A 16,500-nucleotide genomic window follows, 5' to 3' on the forward strand; every position below is an offset into this window, starting at 1 on the left:
AGGAAGTTCAAAACGAAAACAACTCACCTACGGAGACAGAAGTGGGGACAGGGGATGCATTGAGTCTCTACTGGAAAGGAGCAAGAAGGAACCTTCCAGAGTGCTGGTGGCAGCCCTCCTCCACCCGGGTAGTGCTTATACTGGCGTGTTCGCTGTGAAAATCCACTAAGTTGTGCACTTTGAGCTGTTTCACTGTACATCATTTAAACCTCAGCAGCACTGTGAGAATGGGAAACCACCTGAGGCTTGCAGAGGTTAAGCAACTTGGCCAAAGACACACAGTTATTAAGTGGCTGAGCCAGTCTGAGTCCCCTCAGACCTCACACCCAGGTCTGCTGGGCCTCAAAGCCCAGGGCCTGCAAATACTGAACACTCACTCAATCTATGGGGCCTGTGACTACCGACAATAAAATCTCACATGGTTCTCCATTTGCACTTCGACCAAGAGGTGCTTTTCCAGTAAGGAGAGCCCCGCGGCCACAGTGCCAGCCCCGGCCCCGGTCAGCTCCCTGCGGCACTCACCTGGCCCCAGTCCTGCGGCCGTCATCTGCGTGGCCATGAGCCGAGCCAGGTGCTTGATCTGGGCTTCGGTGCCTGCTGACTCCACTGGGGTGTAGATCGCTTGGAAGGAGGCGGGCATGGCCTCGGGCAGGTACACCATGCTGATGAGGACCTGCGAGATGCCAGGAACCTTCCTTAGTTATTGACGCAATGGATGCTGGTTCCACACCCAGACCAATGCTGGCAAAATGGCAGTGATGAGGACAGGCCTGGGCCTCATGGATCACAGATTCTTGTGCGAGTGAGAGAGAAAACGAGTACTGATGCAGTGTGGGTGGCATACGAGAGAAGGGAAGGGGGCCAGGTGTCACACCAGGAAGGCCAAGAACAGCTCTGGCTTCTCCGGGCGGTGGCATGTAGGCTGGAAACTGAGAGGTGGGCTGGAAGCAGACTGACAGAGAGTGAGGCCTTGCAGCGGTGGGGGCAGGTGGGTGGGGAAATTCCAGGTTGTGGGAACTGCATGAGAGAAGGCTAAGAGGCACCAGAGCTGATACTCTGCCCAGAGACTGGAAGGAGGTTCAGCGACAGAGTATAATATGAGCTAGAAATTGATTTAAAACAAACAAAACACAAAATCAGTACCCTAATAGAACATATCCACGTCTGTCAGGAATCGGTAACAAAAGATAACTTCAACCCCCTACAGGCTTAGAAGTTTGAATGCATGTTCTTAAATAATAACTACAAGAGAAAGATAATGGAATAAAACACGGAAGATACGGGTATTTAAATGGAAAGTCGGACCCTCAAATGCTTACATTGTAAGAAAAGTAAAAGTGAAAGTCACTCAGTCCTGGCCGACTCTTTTGCTCCAGGCCAGAATACTGGAGTGAGTGGCCTCTCCCTTCTCCAGGGGATCTTCCCAACCCAGGAATCGAACTGGGGTCTCCTGCATTGCAGGCGGATTCTTTACCAACTGAGCTATCAGAGACTGGAGACTAATAAGCCAAGCATTTACCTTTGGGGAAAAACATTGAAAGAAAGTAACACGAAAGAAAGAAAGACAGCAGGAAGAAAGAAAAAAGAAATAAAGACAGCAGAAATAAAACAGAAAAGGTTACGAAAGATGATCAAAAAACTTAAGAGCCAGTTCTTTGAAATGGCTTAAAACAAGCAAATCTATGGCAAGAATATACAAAATAAAGAGGAAGGACACAGTATCCGGGACAAAGAAATGGCACGTTACTACAGAGACAGCACGCATTACGAGAGTAGAAGAATCCTGTGAACAACGCCATGCCAATAATTTGAAAAAGACAATTTCCTGAAGTGTGACAGGGATAGGTAAGGTACAACAAGTTGATGGAAGCCAAATCAGACAGGGCCGAAGGCAAGTTGAATTTAAGTTTTATCTGGAAGGAAGCAGAGAGCCCTGGCAGGGATTTGAGCAGAGGAGCTTCATGACTTGTACTTGACAAAGATGCCTCTGGCTGCCGCAGGGAGAGTAGAAGGCAGAGCCAGGAAGAAGTGGTCCTCTGCCAGGAAGAGGGCAGGGCCTGGATAGGGCAGGGGTCAGTCACAGGGATGGGGAAGAGGGGAAGGGCTGGAGGGGAGGCGGAGGAAAAGAGCCGAACTTCCAAGTTTCTGGTGTGGGGACGAGAGGCATGTGTGCCAGGAACACAGGAGGGGCTATGGGCCTGTACTGGAGTGGGAGGAGAAATTTCACAAGCTGAGATTTGACATGTTAAGTCTGAGGTGCCTGTAAAACACTCAAGGAGAGAAAGATGCAGGTGGCCAGACATCCAGGCCTGGAGCTCACCCAAGAGATGTGAGCTGGAGAGTAAACTCACTGCCCCAACTGCCCAGCAACTAACCCCCTTGGAGCCTCTAGGGAGAGAGAAGGGAAAGCTGATGGGGACTGCCGTCAAGCATGGGAAGAGAGATTCTGCAGGAGCGTCCAACAAGAAGGTCTCGGTTCTGTTACAGCCTGAAGACTGGTGTGAGGACCACCACCCTCCCACGTTTCTGCCCCTCCCCCAGCCCAACTGCCTCCTCAACTCAAACCAATGGTTCTGTTACTTCGGAGCAGGACATCTTCGAAAATCTAAAAATAACACTGGTCATCCCACCCCCCCAATGCCAATCCCATACCACATAACAAACAAGTCATGGGCTGATGCTCCAGTTAACAGACCTAATAGGCCCTCCCTGCAAAGGAAAGGAGAGAGAGTGGGTGGGTCTAGACCGAGACTTAGAAAACCCGAAGGGGAACTGTGATTGGGGGGTGGGCGGTGTGACAAGTGACCTCTTGAAGGAATAAAGATCATCTAAGAAGAGGTCCATCCAAGGTGAGGAAGGCCCAGTGGACCACACCCTCCCAGCCCTGAAAACAGAAGGGTTTCAGGTCTGATGTTATGTGCAAAAGGTGGGCAGTGTGGAGCAGAAAGGCAGGGGAAGACTGGAGACCCTTCCTCCCTGCCTTGTGGGAAAAGGCCCCTATGCGTCCTCACCAAATTGGCCACGTTGTCGGGTGTCAGCAGAGGCTGGAGGAATTCGGCCGTGATGTCTGTGTCTGACTGGCCTGAGATCTGGGCTGAGGCCTTCGAGGTTCCCGAGGGGCCTGGCTCCAAGTCCTTGTCCTCATCGTCTTCCCCCAGGTTGGGCTCTAGGATGGAGGAGACGACAAGATGCTGGCTCTCTGGAGGGAGCACTGGGCCCTTCTCTCCTCTCAGGTACCCCTGCCCCCAAGCAGCTTCAGCAAACAGCAGCAGTGTGCCCATGTGACCCTGGGGAACTACCCACCTCTCTCTAGGCCTCAGTTCTCCTCATCTGAGAAATGTAAACACCAGCCTGGCTGACCACACTAAGCTCCAAGAAGACAAAAAGGCTAACTAATAAGCTCACAGAGCTTTATTGCTGAAAAACACCTATCTTTGAAATAGTGCTCAGCCTCACAGGGAATCAAGAAAAAGTAAAACATCCTAGTAAGACAACAGATTTGCCTAAATGATGAACAACAACAACAAAAAGTTAGTAGTGACAGTTGTTAGTGGGGGTGTGAACTGTGGAAGTATAAACTGGTATGGCCTTTGGGAAAGGCAGTTTGATAGTAGGTCAAAATTTTAAACGTGTATACCTCTTCAACACAGCAGTTCCACTTATAGGATCTACCCTAAAAACTTACAGATATAGCTAAGGTAAAATGCACAGCGAACTCACAGCAACACTGACGCTACAGAGATACAGCATACAAAGTCTATCAAGAACAGGCTGGGTTGAATATAAGCACAGAGGTTCTAGCTCAGGGGAAAAAACTAACTTAGTATGAACCTTAGAGAAAAAGCTTTGTGTGCAAAGATGTTCCCTGAAGCTGTAGTTATAAAAGTGGGAGAGCTGGAATGCTCAATAGAATGATGATGTAAGTAGATTAAGGCAAAAATATGACATGTTACACAATCTCGTCAAGTCTGCAACACAAGCAACAGAGCTGATGCCCTGCATTAACCAAGGGCACCTCCAACTCAATTACAAAAGGCTGAGTAGCCCGAAAGGACGGGTACTTCACACAAATGCAAACAGCTAATAAATGTAAAACTCCAAAACAGGCAAGAAAGCAAATTTAAACCGAGGATACCATTTATACCCAGGGTTTACCCAGTGGGGTATCTGGCACTCACACACTGCTGGGGTGGCATACACTGATGTGATGAAAACTGTGGGAAAGCTGCTATCAGACATTTACAGAATTCCCTGGAGATCCCGTGGTTAGGACTTTCTGCTTCCACTGCAGGGATCGTGGGTTCAATCCCTGGTCAGGGAGCTGAGATTCCACATGCCACAAGGAGTGGCCAAAATAAAGAAAAAATAAATCACGTGGATAGGTGGAGAAACACAGATCTCTACCTCAATCTTCATACTCAGTAAGTTATTTTTCAAAAAAAAAAAAAAATTCCATCCTTTCTTTTTGGTGGGGAGCATCATGGGACCTGTGTATTGCAACACAGCACCCCCGCCGCCAAAGATTACTTCACAAGAAAGGAGAACTCTACACATCAAAGGCATTTCTGAAAGAAAACCTAAGTGTTAATACTTGTGGCTTTGTTACTTTGGGGGAGAGGGATGAAAGGGAGACTATTTTCATTTTACTCCTTTCTGTATAACTTAAGTAATTACTTTTGAGTATATTATATTCTTTAATAATTTTACTTTGACATCACTTATTATATGTCATACTTATACAATATAATCTATCATGTAAATTAAGCTTAGTTTCCTATAAATAATTAGACATTTTGGACGTGGTCAGTCCCTGCCACCACCTCCTGCCCAGCCTGACCCGGCTCCTCAGCTCACCCAGCTTCATCTTCTTGAGCGTGGAATCCGAGTCGTCTCGGGGCCGCTTGCGGGCATCCTTGCTGCTGGGCATGTTGCGGGCGATCTCCACCTGAGGCGTGCCCAGGTCCACCAGCAGGGTGGTGATCTGAGCCTGGAACTCCAAGGACGCTGGGTGCTTCAGCACATTCAACAGGTGCAACTTGAGGTTCTTACGCACGCTGCTCACCTGAGATTTGGCCAGCGTTGGGGGCAGATTGGCTGCGAGCAAAGTAGCATGAGCTTTATGCTGTGGACAGAGCTCACGGTGCCCTGCCCACCTGCCTTCCTAAGCCCCACCTTGGGCAGTGGTGGCGGGCATCTCCTGGCAGAGCTCCTTCACTCTCAGATCTACTATGGCCTTCCCCCTGTACAAGCTGATATTCCCCTGAGAGGTCTCCCTCGGTATTAGTCAACCTTAAAACAGAAAACCCAGCCTCCCTTTTATTAAACATTAAGTCTCATCTCCCTCTACCTTTGGTCTGGAAATTCCATCACACTTTTCCTAGGGAAAGCAATAATCACCTGCAGAATGTTTCAACTGAGCTGCCACAACAGTTCATTGTTGGTCCCTGACACCAGAATGACCTTCAAACGTCTAACAATCACCTTGAGAGGTGAGTCTCTCCTGTTCCACAGCAAAAGAGGATGCCTGCAACTGTGCCTGCCCAGCATCCTTTCCCACTTCCTCAGCCAACAACACTCTCATTTTCCTTTGAGGGAACCACCCCGGCTCCATTCTCAGTCCAAGGGGGCAAGAGCCTCAGAGCCAGTAAGAACACTGCAATTCCTTGGCCATTGTGATTGGCTGGGAGATAGGCTCACAATGTCTTCTTGGCCAATCAGAAACAATGAGCCCTTGGACCTCTGTTGGAATGGCTGGGAAGGAGACATTCTCTTTCCCATGGGGTTGCCAAGAAGATGGAATGGAAGTCTGGAACAATTGGGGGCCATCTTTTCTACCCTAGGAAAGAGACACATTAGAGCCAGGAGAGGGAGAGGGACTCTTGATCTTCACACACTCACGCCTCAGCCCCACACCTTTCAGTTTCACACATGCACAGAAGTAGAGACCAGGGTAATGAATCACCATGTAGCCATCAACATTTTGCTGATCTTGGCACATCTCTCCTCCTGCTTTTTTTAGGGGAGACAGGGGAAGAGCTGAAGTATTTTGAAGTACTTAAGACACCAGGTCACTTCACCCACACATACCTCAATGTTAAAAGCAGCTCTGAACTACGTTTCTGTCACCTGCAATCACTGAAAGATATGTGTCTAATCTGGAGAATCCTTCCTTATGTCCATAACCTACTAGATTGACGATGATGAATGCTTTAGGGGCCTGATATTTAGCCCACATTTTCTCAGAAAAGAGGAGACTGGTCTGTGGACAGGGGAAGTAGGGGAGGGGACCAACCTACCGTGGAGGGTTTCATAGGCCTGAATCACCTCTGACATGAACATGGGCCTCTGGCGGGCAATATTGGCCAGGGAGCCCAGGGCTGTGGTCAGGTTGATGGAGGAGATAGCAGGGTGCACCATGAACTTGAGCAGCTGCTCCAAGGCTGCCTTGCCTTCTTCCCACAGCACATCTAACGAGGGAGAGAAGAGGACCAGTTAGTAGGGGGCTTTCTCCCTGGCCTCCAGAGAGAGCAGTCTTTGAGACCAAAAGGAGAAATATCCTCGTACATGGATGGCTGTGACTGGCTGAAAAAACTCAGGAGATTTAGTGCGTGATGAGTCTGACTATAATACTATTAATAAAAATAGAGAGATGACGCTCAAAGCGTAGGCTTGCAATACTGACAAAGTAGAAATAATTTAACATATCCAACTATAAGGAATCTGTCTGAGCTGCACTGATGCAAAACTCTGAATATGTATACATGTGGCAACACACAGATAAAGGACTCGAAATTCTCTGAACCACCATGTTCCTTGATCCAGTCACCAAAAGTTAACTCTAAACAACTGTGGCAAGTATCTTTCCTGACATTTATTATGCAAAAACCTACTGGATCCGACATTATACAAAACAGTGAATAAAATATAGAATGTAATATAGCCATTCTAATGGAATATTTTGTAACATCTGAACATGATACTGTTTGGAAAAGATGCAACTTAATTTTTGTTGAGTTCAAAACGTGGTCAAACAATCCAGAAGAACAGCTAATATCTGTGGAACGCTTACTATGCCAGCCACATAAACTCACCAAAAAGCTCGTGCTAACACCCTAAAGGAGATGCCATAGTAACAACTCCGGATTTACCAATGAAGAAACAGGCTCAGAGAGAACAGGTCGGGTGCTCAAAGCCAGAGCAGGGATTCAAACACAAGCCATTCCACTTTCATGCCTCTCAGCTGGGAGTATTAAGAATGGCCCTGTTTTCTGTAAACAATAAACCCAACAAACACAGAAACTATGAACACACACATATAAATACCTGTCTTTGCAGAGAAAAGGTCCGAAAGGAAACAATACTCTTAGCGGTATTCATCTCTGAGGAGCAGGACCGGGGAAGGAAGTAATTTCCCTTTCTACTCCTCCGTATTTATTGCCTGACACTAAAACGTGCCTGTGCTACTTTTATAGTTTGCAATCAGAAAAACTGTGTAACCAGCTGATATTTACTACTGAGTGCTCACATTCTTATGGAACAGCACTACAAGCCTGGAAGGGTACCATTACCACTTTCATTTTACAAAAGCAAGACAAAGTTCAGAAAGAAGTAGTTTGCCCCAGCTCACGTGAGTAAGAGAGGTAACGCTGAGATCTGAACGTGGCATCAGGGCTGTATTAAACTGATTCCAGAAATGAAAAACTAAGAAGAGAGGGGGAAAGGGGGAAGGAGGAGGGAGCCGGTGCAGTGCCAGGCCAATGGGAGCAGCTGACGGGGCACTCACTGTACTGGATGTAGGGGTGGTCACGAGGGATGCGGTCCAGGCTGATGTCGTGCTCCTGGCGTCGGGGCACCTCCGAGTCAGCCATGCGGGGCGAGAGGGTGACGATGAGGCCCTCCACGAACTTGATGGCATGGGTACGGATACCATCGTTGTCAGAGTCCAGCAGCAGGATGATGTCCCCAGCCATGGCCGACACCATATCCCAGCAGGCCTCCTGGAGCTCACTGATCACCCGTGACTTCACCATCCACTGTGTGTGGGCCGGGGAGGGGCGGACAGACAGGCAGATGGGGACAAGACACCAATCACCAACTCCACCACAACTCAGAGATCCATCAACGATGATAAATACATTCACTGGGGACATGTTCACTGAATTACAACTCCGTCCCTGGCCCTGGGCTAGGTGATGCGGGGGACAGGACCCAGTGGTGACCAGGCCAGGCCTGGTCCTGCCCTCATAAGGTTCAGAGGTAGTGACAAGGCTGAGTGTTGGAGGCTCAGATCTTAAAGAGGCCAAAGGAACAACAATGCCGACCTCTCAAGGTGGTGGCAAGAGAGTAAATGGATTTCTTCCTCTCAATAATGTTAATGTACATCACACCACAGTGTGGACCCAGCTGGCCCATTTGGTCACAAGACCTGGTTCTCAGGGACCGTTTGCGGAATGCATAAATGGATGGACGGATGCAGGGAAAGATGGGTTAATGGCAACTCCTGGGCCTTTAGAACTTAGAGCCCCTCGTTGTCTGTCCCTAAAGATCGACAGCACATCTTGACCTTGGAAGACGGGATCTGACGCTGGTTGTGGGCTCTAAGACGCGAATGAGGCCTGTCAGGCTGGGGCAACCCCAGGCGGGCAGGGAGCCCCTACCTGCAGGGCCACCTTGTAGAGCTGGGTCATGGTGAGGATGGCCTTCTTCACCACATTCACATTCTCATCCCTCAACAGCATGTTGAGGTTCGCGATCAGTTTCAGCAGCAGCTCAATGTCTCGCTTGCTGGGGATGGAAGAAGAAAGGCAAGGTCAAGGTGGCCTTTGTGCAGGTGATGGGAGCCTGCGGCCTGCCAGGAAAGGGAAATCAGGGCCAGTGTGTCAGAAGACTGGAAGGCAGATAGACACCCGTCGTGTCTGCCAGCATCTGGTACCTTCGGACATAGGTGAGCTCGACCGTGGTCTAGGTTGGTCCTGCAACGCCCACTCTCTCGTACTATTAGGGCCCACAGTTCACCTAAGAGGCAGCAGTGCCAGACCACTGGTGTGAATCTGAACAAGCACCTTTGTCTCATTTTGAATAGGCCTGGAGGCCTGTTGTGAAAACTGCAACAATACATGTAAAGCTCTTAGAAGGGTATAAGAAAGCATTCAACAAATATTAGTCATTAATATTTTAAAGCACTCTGTCTTATGTAATCATGAGTTCTGTTTACTAATTTGTTTACCTAAGATGGAGGGCTCTGAAAGTAGGGGATTCTTTCCCATCCGAGTACTAGCAGATTCTCATTTTTTGTTGAAGGAAAGAATGAAAAGGCCTTCAATAAATATTTGTTCAGTGAATGAATAAATTCAAGGCTACACCCAGAGCTCAGAATGTGAATTTTTACATCACGTTACAATTTTAAGTTAAATATTAAGCTAATCAGTCAAAAAATATGAAACTCAACCATCAGCTACATGAAGGCAGAAACAATATCTGTTTTTATCCAGTTCTATTTCTATAGCCTGACACAAATGCCTGGCACATAGCAGTCATGTGATACATATCTGGAACAAAAAGTGTTTTGGCAAACTCAGAAAACATACCAGATTGTCCCAGTAATCTATGAAAATTCTGAAATACTATGTTACTTACCTGAAATTAATATATTATAAATCAACTATACCTCAAAAAATATCACTTTTTTTTGCTTGTTTGGAAAAAGTTAAATTTTTAAAAATCAAAAGTGCTATATATGCTAACATGTTAAAAAAAAAGACAAAATTAGCGTTTATCAGTGAGGAGACGGAATGGGGGAGGGGCAAGATGGGGTAGGGGGATTAAGAGGTACAAGCTACCTCATACAAAATAGATAAACTTCAAGGATGTATTGTACAGCTCAGAGAATATAGTCAATATTTTACAATAGCTGAGTGGAATATAATCTCTAAAAAATTTGAATCACCATGTTGTATATCTGAAACTAATATATTATTATAAATCAAGTATACCTCAATTGGACAAAAAAAACTCTCCCAGTAAAAGATGGGAGATTGAGACTCTGGGCAATGGTGTTATGGACATGGGTTAAAATCCCAGCACTGCCACATACTGGCTGTGTGACCTTAAGAAACTCACTTCACCTCTCTGATTCATAGTTTTCTCTTCAGTTAAATGGGCCAAACAAAGAATCCCATGTGTGAGGACTGAATAAAAAATGTTTGGTACAGCAAGGGAAATGGTTGAAAAATGGTCGGATGTTGTTTACAGTCTGGAGGCAGAGTCGGCAGTCCTTACTGATGATGTAGATGTGAAGTGTCAAAGAAGCAGAGGAAGAGTGGACGAGTCTGAGACTTGGACCTTATTAAGTATCTGCTGGGGAATCAGGGAGGGAGAATGCGTGTGGGAAGCGGAGGGCAAGACTCTCAGGGCAGGAGCAGGCCAGGAGCCCGAGAGGCCAACTCCAGCAGGGGCGCTCCCACGCGTGCCCTGCAGCGCCCCGTACCAAGCCTCCTCGATGAAGCCGATGACAAACTTGCGCACTTCGATGGACTTGTCTGCCTGGAAAGCGATGATCTCCTGCCAGGGTCAGGAGGAAGGTGGGTCAGAGTTGCACCAGGATCCCCTCCCTTATCCCTACACCCATACCCCTTCTCTCCTGTTGGCCACTCACATCCAGGAAGTTGTCCAGTAGTGTGGGATCTTTGTTGATGATCAGTTCCTGCACCTGGAGGCAGATCGGGAAAAAGGGGGACACAAATATAAAACCAGGGGCCGGTCAGTACAGACAGGCACGCGGAGGAGAAACCCGCATGGGGGCAGCAGATACGTTCAGCTCAGGTTCAGCTCAACTCCCAGCATGGCCTAGGCAAGCGGCTTCCCTTGAGCCTCAGTCTACCCTTCTGCAAAATGGGAACCAGAAACAATAGCTTACACGGCTACTGTGAGGCTTTAAGAAGAAGATGCTACAAGGCGGCGCAGGTCCTAGTGGACCAGTGACCGTGAAGAGGTGCCGTGGGACTCCTACCTTCCTGAGGCTCATCCAGCAATTCTCTCCACGCCCCTTCTGTTTCTACTCCCCATTAAACTGCTGCAATTCAGCAGGCATTTTATCACAGGGAGAGCCCATTTCTTGAGGCCTTTGTGTAATACCTGCCAGGCTCTTTGGAATAAGCCCCTCCCAAAAACACTCTCACAGAAGCTCTTGCCTACGAGCCAAGGCACTGTTGGTGAACAGCCCTGACAACCACCCCATAAGGGAGGCCCCGTCAGAACCCCACTCACTGCTGAGGTGGGGTGGCGTGCAGAACAGGTAGAACTGGGGTCCCCTGAACTCCACCTGCCTCCTGTTCTGAACCACACTCAGCACCCCCTAATTCCTCATCCTCTTTTGCTTCTGTACAAGCTACTCTGCCCTCTGCTCAAGACACTCTCCCTCTTTCCCTTGGCCTGGTTCTCTCCTTCTCCTCCAGGTCTCAGCTCAGACATCCCTCTTCCAGGAAGCCCTCCCTGACTTCCCGCCACTAGGGTGGGTCAGAAGCCCCCTCTAGGTTCCACACTCCCCCAGGCGCCTCCATGTCAGCCCTGCCTACTCTGAGTCCCCACTGTTGGGTCACCTGCAGGTCCTCCCCACTGGACAGGACTCTGGTGGAGAAGAAACTTGAGGATCAAAAGCATAGCATTTGGAGTCTGAATCCAGCATTCAGGTCCTAGTTCTGTCAGGTCCTAGCAGAGTGACCTTGGTCTAATTTAAGCTCTGAGACTCTACTTCTTTCTCTGTAAAACAGAGAAGAAATTACCCTGCCTCAGAGAGCTTTTGTGAGAATTAAACGATGGTGTGGCCGAGCAGCGCTGAGTGCCATATCCCGAGCACTTAGACGTGGATGCTAGCGTCAGTACCCATGCCCTCTTTGCCGAAGCTCCCATCCCAGCTCCTCTCGTCCTGCTTAGCCCAGCGTCACCCTCTTCCCCTCACCTGTTTGAGCACTGTGATCTTTGAGTCGTTGGTGATCAGTGCCGCCTGGTTCAGGAGATCTACCACCTGGAAGGAGGGTGGAAGGCAGGTCAGCCCAGCTCCTACGGCACTCCTGAGATCTTCCAGCTAGGGGTGGTGCCCCCAGAGAGGGCCCGGGCCTCCCCATTCCACCCCTCTCTCTTGGTACTCACTCTCTCTGATGTGGTCATGCCATCGATGCCAGGCCCCTCCTCTTGAGTGAAGAACTGTGATGCCACACTCCGGCGTGTGACGCTGTCCCCACTGCTGGCTGCCATGGCTGCAGCCCGGTACCTGCTGGAGAGGAGGATGGAGCAAGCTCTGGGCCGTTACTCCACTGTCTGTGAAGGACCCAACCCTCCTTCCCAGCCTGTTGGGTCCTTTCAAGCCCCTCCTCCTTCCAGAGTCTGGATCTGACTGTATGTATTCTTGGGGCTATAATCTGGGGGAGACTGATGTCTCCTGGCTCAGAGGCTGTACCCCGTGGAGAACCAAGCCTCACCTCCAGTACTTTACAGAGAGCAGGCTGACCACAAACAACCGCTGGAGGACTGAAGAGATGCACGCAGAGCAGCCACCTCTCTCTGGTCTCAGTGCCCTTCGTCTCTCCAGCTGGGTCCTCCACACAGTAGGTAAGTACTCAATACATCAGAGAAGGCCTAATCAAACAAATTACACTTCTGCCATTTTCTGGAATATTATGACACTGTGTTTCAAAAGAAGTGGGGGATATTTCTGGACATCTCTCCCAAAGTCACACTGGCAAAAATCAAGAAATAAGAAGGATATCAATTACAACACTATTCCCAGTAGCAAAAGACCGCTGTCAACCCGAGTCTTCTCAAATAGGGAGACGGGCTGAAAAACTGTGATACATCCACAAAATAAAATACTACACAGCTGTAAAAAGGAATGAGACAAATCTTTCTGTGTGCTGATAGACAGTGGGCTCCAGCACATACTAAATTAAAAACAAAGTGAAGGCAATCTTTACTCTATGTTCCCTTTTCACAAAAGAAAGGCAAAATATATGTATTTGTTAAAAAAAAAAAAAAGAGTGGAAGGAAAAACCAAAAAGCAGAAAAGGGAGGAAATAGGGAAAAAAAGGATGGGTCTCAAAGAACTATCATCACGAAAAGATGACAGTAACACTCTGCTGCCTCACAGAGGAATGTATACGATCCAACCGATTTTTGTCAAGGCAAGAAACAGCTGGGTCTCAGCTGTCTCTTCTGTAAATCAGGGATGGCAACAGTGGTGATCTCCCAGAACTATTGTGAGGATTAGCTGAGTTAACACACATAGTAAACGTAAGTATAGCTATTTTCACGTGCAGGGAAAGAGATCTGAAGGCTACTGCAGAAAACTGTTAATAATTTGAGGAAGTGAAAAAGATGCATCTTTTGAAAGAACCATAATATACCGTACACAGCAGTTTATACTCAACAGGTATCTGCTGAATGAATGACTGTCCAACAGCCTCCTTCCTGGTCTCCCTGCTGCCTGTCACCCCCACATCTTGCTTAGAGTCAAAGCCAAGTTAAGTCCTCACCACGGCCGGGCAGACCTTACGTGAGCTGGCTCTTCTGTTTCTGCTCTTTCTCTTGGCTCTTTCTGCTCCAGTCACTCTGGCCTCCTCGTCACCGCACCAACATACCCCTTCCTCTAAGCCTTTGTGCTTCTCTTCCTTCTACCTGGATTACCCCTCCCTTCAGATACTGCCACAGCTCCCTTCCTCCTTATCTCCTTCAGGTCTCAACTCAAATATCCCAGCAGCGAGGTCCTCTCTGACCATCTGATTTCAAATTTCCATTTACTTTCCCTCACCGTCTGTGTCGCTTTGTTTTTCTCCATGGTATGGATCATTATAAACACACTACATATTTATAAGCTCCATGAGGGAAGAGGTGTGGGTGTTCACTTTATCCCCAGCATGGAACAGTGCTTGGCACCGAGTGAAGAAGAAGAAGCGAAGTCACTCAGTTGTGTCCGACTCTTTGCAACCCCATGAACTGTAGCCTACCAGGTTCCTCCATCCATGGGATTTTTCAGGCAAGAATACTGGAATGGGTTGCCATTTCCTTCTTCAGAAATCTTCCCAACCCAGGGATTGAACCCAGGTCTCCAGCATTGTAGGCAGACCGTCTGAGCCACCAGGGAAGTCATCTAGTAAGTTTTCAATAACAATCTACTGAGTGTGACTTCCCTGGTGGTCAGCAGTTAAGACTGAACTTCCAATGCAGGGGACACAGGTTTGATCGCTGGTAGGAAACTAAGATCGTACATGCCACGCAGTGTGACCAAAAGATTAAAAAAAAAAAAAAATCTGCTGAGTAAATGTCAAAGGGCTTCAACAATCACTGGGCTTAGTATCCCTCACTATCCCTTAGTTTGCCCTTTGGCTCTGGGAATGCTTGAAAAATAACAGCTAATATTTATTGAACATTTAATATGCGCTGGGCACAATTCTCACCCAGTAATTTATTTAAACCTCACAACACCCTATAGCCCATCAAGCTCCTCTGACCAGGGGATTTCCCAGGCAAGAATACTAGAGCGGGTTGCCATTTCCTCATCCAAGGGATCTTCCCAACCTAGGGATTAAACCTCAGTTTCCTGCACTGCAGGCAGATTCTTTGCCACTGAGCCCCCAGGGAAGCCCCAATTCTCATATTACAGATGTGGATATATGAAATCCAAGGAAGTAAAATCACTTGATCAAAGGCTCATAACTTGTAAGATGCAGACCCAGCAGCCTGGCTGCAGAACCTAGCCTTCTCAGTAGTGCACTGGACTGCGTCTCTAAAAAGAACTGCTTCCCCTGCCCCCCAGCTCTGTTCATGCAAATTAAAGGTCACAGCCACCCAACAATTCAGTATACTGCTGTTTCCCAGCAGAACACAATGAACGCTTTCATGATGAATTTTCTTCTCTTTTCATGATAAGAATACACTGAGTCACCCAAACTTTTTACCTGGTGTCCTTCCTCTTCCACTGTTGGTTTTTTTTAATGTATATCCTTACTTCATTTGGGCTTCCCTGTGGCTCAGCTGGTAAAGAGTCCACCTGCAATGCGGGAGACCTGGGTTCGATCCCTGGGTTAGGAAGATCCCCTGGAGAAGGGAAAGGCTACCCACTCCAGTATTCTGGTCTGGAGAATTCCATGGACTGTCGCAGAGTCGGACACAACTGAACGACTTTCACTTTCAAATATTTCCTCTACTTTTGTCAAAAAGGAAGCATATGATAAACACTGTTTTCCATTCTGCTTTTCCCTTAATATATGCTGCAGTACATTCTTTGTCTCTGGTTCCTTTTTTACCCCCTTCCCTCATTCCTTTTTACAGTTTCATATTTTATTTTCTGACGGCTATCCGTTTTTTCCCTGCCAATCTCCCTACTAAATAACATCTGGGGGTGGTTTGTAGTCTTTTGCTATCAACAGTAATCATCGTTTTCCCTTCCATCTCGCTGTGCTCCTTATAGAGTCCTGCCGCCCCACTTCCACCTGGAGTACGACGACTTCCCTTACATACACAGAGTGGCCCCCCGAGAATCGTTCATTCATTCAACGAACCTTAACTGGGAGTTTTCAGCGCGATTCCGCAGTGCTGGGAACACAGCGGAGACCGACAGACACCCAGTCCCTACCCACCGTGGGGCTCATGGTCACAGACAGGACTAACAAGCCACACAAATAAAGGTTCAATAACAAGTGAGACCCCCCAGTGACATGAAGGAAAGGAACAGCGACCTATGAGATCGTCCAACAGGCGGATTTCGGGATGGAGGGCGGGAAAGGAGGGCTTCGCAGAGGAAGTGACGTTGGTGCCAAGATCAGAAAGATGAATGGGAGTCAGCCAGGCGGAATGAGTAAAAGGATGTTGCAGACAGAGGGGACGGCATGTGCAAAAAGCCTGAGGCGGGAAAGCGTATGGCGAGTTTGAGGAAATCGAAAGGCCAGTACAGCTGGGCGAAAAGAGGGACCAGCAAATTGGTACAGCTGAGGCCGGGGGGTGCGGACGCGCCTTGGCGGCCACGCTGGAACTTTGCCCTGAGGGTACTGGGGAGCCACGGCTGGGTCCAAAAGCTGGGCAGAAACTGGGGTCCCGAGCGTCACTGCTCCCTTCTCCTCTCAGTGTCCTCACTGCCCCCGACAGCGCCCCTAGCCTTTCAGAGTCCTTCCTCCCTTCGTCCCTGGCGCCCACGCTGCTCGCCCCCCGCTCACCGCGGCTCCGGCTTCCGTCCCCCTCGCGCCCCCTCAGCAGCGCCTCTTCACAGACGCCGCCGCCATCTTCCGCTCGCCGCCGTGACACTACGCAATCACAGCACTCGGCGGATCGCTGGGAAATGGAGTCCACTCTGTACGAGCGCCTCCGCCCCTACCGCGCTAGCGGCCTTCCGCACCCCCCCCCTGCGAAGCCCGGGCGGACCTTCATTTCCGGCTTTCGGGCGCCATGCCTCTTGGGAAATGTAGTCCTGTGACAGGAGGCGGGACGGAAAGGGGGCTGGAGGCTTCTGGGAAA

The 16,500-nt window shown here is 48.7% G+C and overlaps 1 protein-coding gene across 5 annotated transcripts in view; it reads right to left on the reverse strand.

The window, feature by feature from the left end:
- SYMPK (symplekin scaffold protein) overlaps positions 1–16,390 on the reverse strand; it is a 33,162-nt gene extending 16,772 nt beyond the window's left edge. The window contains exons 1-12 of one of the 5 annotated variants that reach the window (XM_069549223.1): positions 16,203–16,390; positions 12,477–12,633; positions 12,148–12,271; positions 11,957–12,022; positions 10,655–10,708; positions 10,487–10,560; positions 8,658–8,784; positions 7,784–8,033; positions 6,297–6,467; positions 4,855–5,094; positions 3,012–3,166; positions 523–673 (exon numbers count right to left, since the gene is read on the reverse strand). In XM_069549223.1, the coding sequence (XP_069405324.1) occupies positions 523–673; positions 3,012–3,166; positions 4,855–5,094; positions 6,297–6,467; positions 7,784–8,033; positions 8,658–8,784; positions 10,487–10,560; positions 10,655–10,708; positions 11,957–12,022; positions 12,148–12,252 (1,393 nt within the window). In that variant the 5' untranslated portion in view covers positions 12,253–12,271; positions 12,477–12,633; positions 16,203–16,390. Of the gene's footprint in view, positions 1–522; positions 674–3,011; positions 3,167–4,854; positions 5,095–6,296; positions 6,468–7,783; positions 8,034–8,657; positions 8,785–10,486; positions 10,561–10,654; positions 10,709–11,956; positions 12,023–12,147; positions 12,272–12,476; positions 12,734–16,202 lie in introns of all 5 variants that reach the window. The other 4 variants (XM_069549225.1, XM_069549224.1, XM_069549227.1 and 1 more) reach the window with 4 other exon arrangements.
- Positions 16,391–16,500: the final 110 nt, after the last annotated feature.

This window comes from Ovis canadensis, chromosome 14, assembly GCF_042477335.2.
Source record: "Ovis canadensis isolate MfBH-ARS-UI-01 breed Bighorn chromosome 14, ARS-UI_OviCan_v2, whole genome shotgun sequence".
NCBI classification, from domain to species: domain Eukaryota; kingdom Metazoa; phylum Chordata; class Mammalia; order Artiodactyla; family Bovidae; genus Ovis; species Ovis canadensis.